The sequence below is a fragment of the Exserohilum turcica genome (assembly GCF_000359705.1).
Source record: "Exserohilum turcica Et28A unplaced genomic scaffold SETTUscaffold_12, whole genome shotgun sequence".
NCBI lineage: Eukaryota > Fungi > Ascomycota > Dothideomycetes > Pleosporales > Pleosporaceae > Exserohilum > Exserohilum turcicum.
In genome coordinates, this window is record NW_007359937.1 from 412,207 (window position 1) to 415,026 (window position 2,820).

Consider the following 2,820-nt stretch of genomic DNA (forward strand, 5'->3'; position numbering starts at 1 on the left):
TTTCCTTCCTTTTGCGTGCCGTCTAGGGGGTGCATTCCACGGGGCAACCGAACCGTTTCAGCGACATCTGTCCTGCCCCTACTACGCCCTCTGTTTCAACACCAGTCGAGGCAGCTGGCCATCGTCGACCCGAGCCTGCAGCTCAAGCCCATCGCCAGCAACACCACGGCCAGCTCCTCTGCTACTTGATACCCGCCCTAGAGTCCGCCGCCGCCCCCAGAACCCTCGCTCACTCCCAACCCAACCGGCCCAACCTCGCAACCGCGAGCCGCCGCGCGCCCTCCTTGGCTTGCTCACTACCCCGTCGACCGCCTCCTCGACACCCACCCCCCAACCAACCCCAGGCCTCACTAACCCCCCCCCGCGCCCTTGGATGTGTACGCGCCTTTGCCCAATCCCCTAAGGTGCGACACCACGACCAGCCATCGTCACGGTCGACCGACACGTCGTTGACCGGACGCTCGCCCACGCACGCGCACCGGCACTCCAGCCGGCCCTTGTACCATCATCACCACCACCACCACCATCATCATCACGCCCATCGCCCCAGCATCAGCCCGCCATCTCCCAGCCATGGTCTCCTTCAGCCTCACCTCGGCCCTCGTGGCTGCCTCCATGGTCATGGCCGTCTCTGCCGACTCGGGCACCAAGACCATCAAGAACCCCATTACAACACCCACCGTCACGCTGCCCGCCAGCGCCATGACAAGCGTCGGCTGCTTCGCGACAGGCATACCCCTCGAGAACCACGGCCCTTACAACTTCCAGTCGCCCGGTAACTGCCAGCTGGTATGTCTGCAGCTCGACAAGAACGTCATGGGCTTGTCCGACGGTGAAAACTGTTGGTGCGGAGACGAAATCCCTGCAAAGGCATGGCAGGTCAAGAACGAGACATGCAGCACCACATGTTCTGGTGACGACACCACTGGCTGTAAGTACAAGATGCGACGTGTGCCCAGTCGCCCATGCTAACCAGTTCTGTAGGTGGTGGTAAAGATCTTCTGTGGGTTGTGCTCACAGGCAACACAAGGAATTCCGTCGACTACTTCCAGCCATCATCATCATCATCCATCAGCAGCTCCATCGCACCAAAGACATCCAGCACCCAGGCAACATCTTCCGAAACCCCCACGGCCACTGCCACGCCAAGTGCTGCGCCTGTGCAAAACGACAAACCCAACACAGTCGCCATCGCCGTCGGTGTGGTTGTCGGCATACTCGCCCTGTCGGCAATCCTGTTCGGTGTATGGTTCTTGTTGCGCCGGAAGCGTCAGCAGCAGGCTGAAGAGGATTACCGCCGCAACGCCGCCAATGCGAATGCCTTTGTTGGCAGCGGCAAGCTGCACACCAGCAACTCGTCCATGAACGACTCCCGCCTGGACCCCAGCTTCATGGACCGAAGGCAGAGCAACGGCAGCATCGCAGACAACGAGGACTACTCGAGGCGGATATTGAAGGTATAACACGCCTCCAAATCACAACGTGACTCCCACGGGCTAACACTGAGTAGGTGACCAACGTATGAGCGCCAAACTAAAAGGCACTTGGCGCAGCCAGTGCGCCCTAGCCATCGGCCCTTTCTACGATCAGAGGCGCTGACGAACAATACTTGCATACCCTCCCTCGACACCGCAAACACCTAATCTCCTTCATCTCATGTCTCGCACTCTGGTGTGCGCGATCACGCATTGACGACGAGAGTAAGAATCATCTTGCGATTTAGCCCGTTACTATTCAGTACGACGGAAACACCTTGAGCCAGCATTGAACGAGGACAAGAAGGATTTGTAGCAGCAGAGTCTTTCCGTCCCTCTCCGTGTTATATTCCCGAAATTCTTTTTGTTCCTTTTCTTATTTCCTTCTCTCTGGGCGTTTTTTTCTGGGCGTGTTAGATACCGGGCAATTGAAATGGGCAACTTTACAAACTACATCTGGCGCACATACTTTGCGGGCACCACGGTCGCTCCCTTTTTATCTTGTTCTTTGTCATGGGTCGGTAATATTACGTCCCCGCCATTCGTTATTCCATCAGCAGCTCAAAGGCTTTGTCCTGCTTCCCTTTTTACAATCTCTCTCACTCTCTCTCACAAACATATATACATCACATGGCCGTCTGTCGTCGTAGTAGGACCCGATCAACCAGGCGCCCATAGTCGATTTCTAGCTACTCTCTATCTATCACCTCGGCCAATCAAAAAATTAATCAAACACGGGTTATCTTGTTGTTGTTGTTGATGATGATGATGATGATGATGTTGCTGATGATGTTGAAGAGGCAGATGGAGAAAAAAGCAAACGCATGACTCCAAGTCGACATGTTTCCTTGGCAGTACGAAAAAGGATGACGGGTACATGGATACATGTACACACATACATGTACTTACACACAGGATGATTCCCGTGACGACGGTGTGTGACTTGCCAGGCTCCCAACAAAAAAAAAGGCACAGGCACGCGTCCCGCCTTGTACGGCCATGTGGTGACAATGACACACACACACACACACACACACACAATGCCTTTGCCATGCTAAGTATGACACGCAACGCTTCTTCACAGTCTCACGCTTACTTTCTCACTCACTACCTGTATATAGTTACATACAAACCCCAACCCGTCTTTCCCGCCCCTCTCCATCCCCTGGTCGTCTCAAATTTCTTTACCCCCCCCTTCTTTTAAAAAAAAACCCTTTTGCACCTCCGCATTTGCCGTCTCTGAGGGCGGTGAGGGGGTGCTGGTGCGGGTGCTGGTGCTGGTGCTGGTGCGTTTTGCGGGCGGGGTTTGGAGGGTTTAGAGGTTAGGGGGGGGGGGGGGGGAACA

At 55.4% G+C, this 2,820-nt stretch overlaps 1 protein-coding gene across 1 annotated transcript; it reads left to right on the forward strand.

Annotated features, from left to right (window-relative positions):
- Positions 1 to 573: 573 nt before the first annotated feature.
- Positions 574 to 1,463, forward strand: SETTUDRAFT_159209 (uncharacterized protein; the record flags this gene model as incomplete). The annotated part of the gene is made up of 2 exons (XM_008024397.1): positions 574 to 931; positions 985 to 1,463. 2 exons carry the CDS (start codon positions 574 to 576, stop codon positions 1,461 to 1,463), a joined length of 837 nt encoding a protein of 278 aa, XP_008022588.1.
- Positions 1,464 to 2,820: the final 1,357 nt, after the last annotated feature.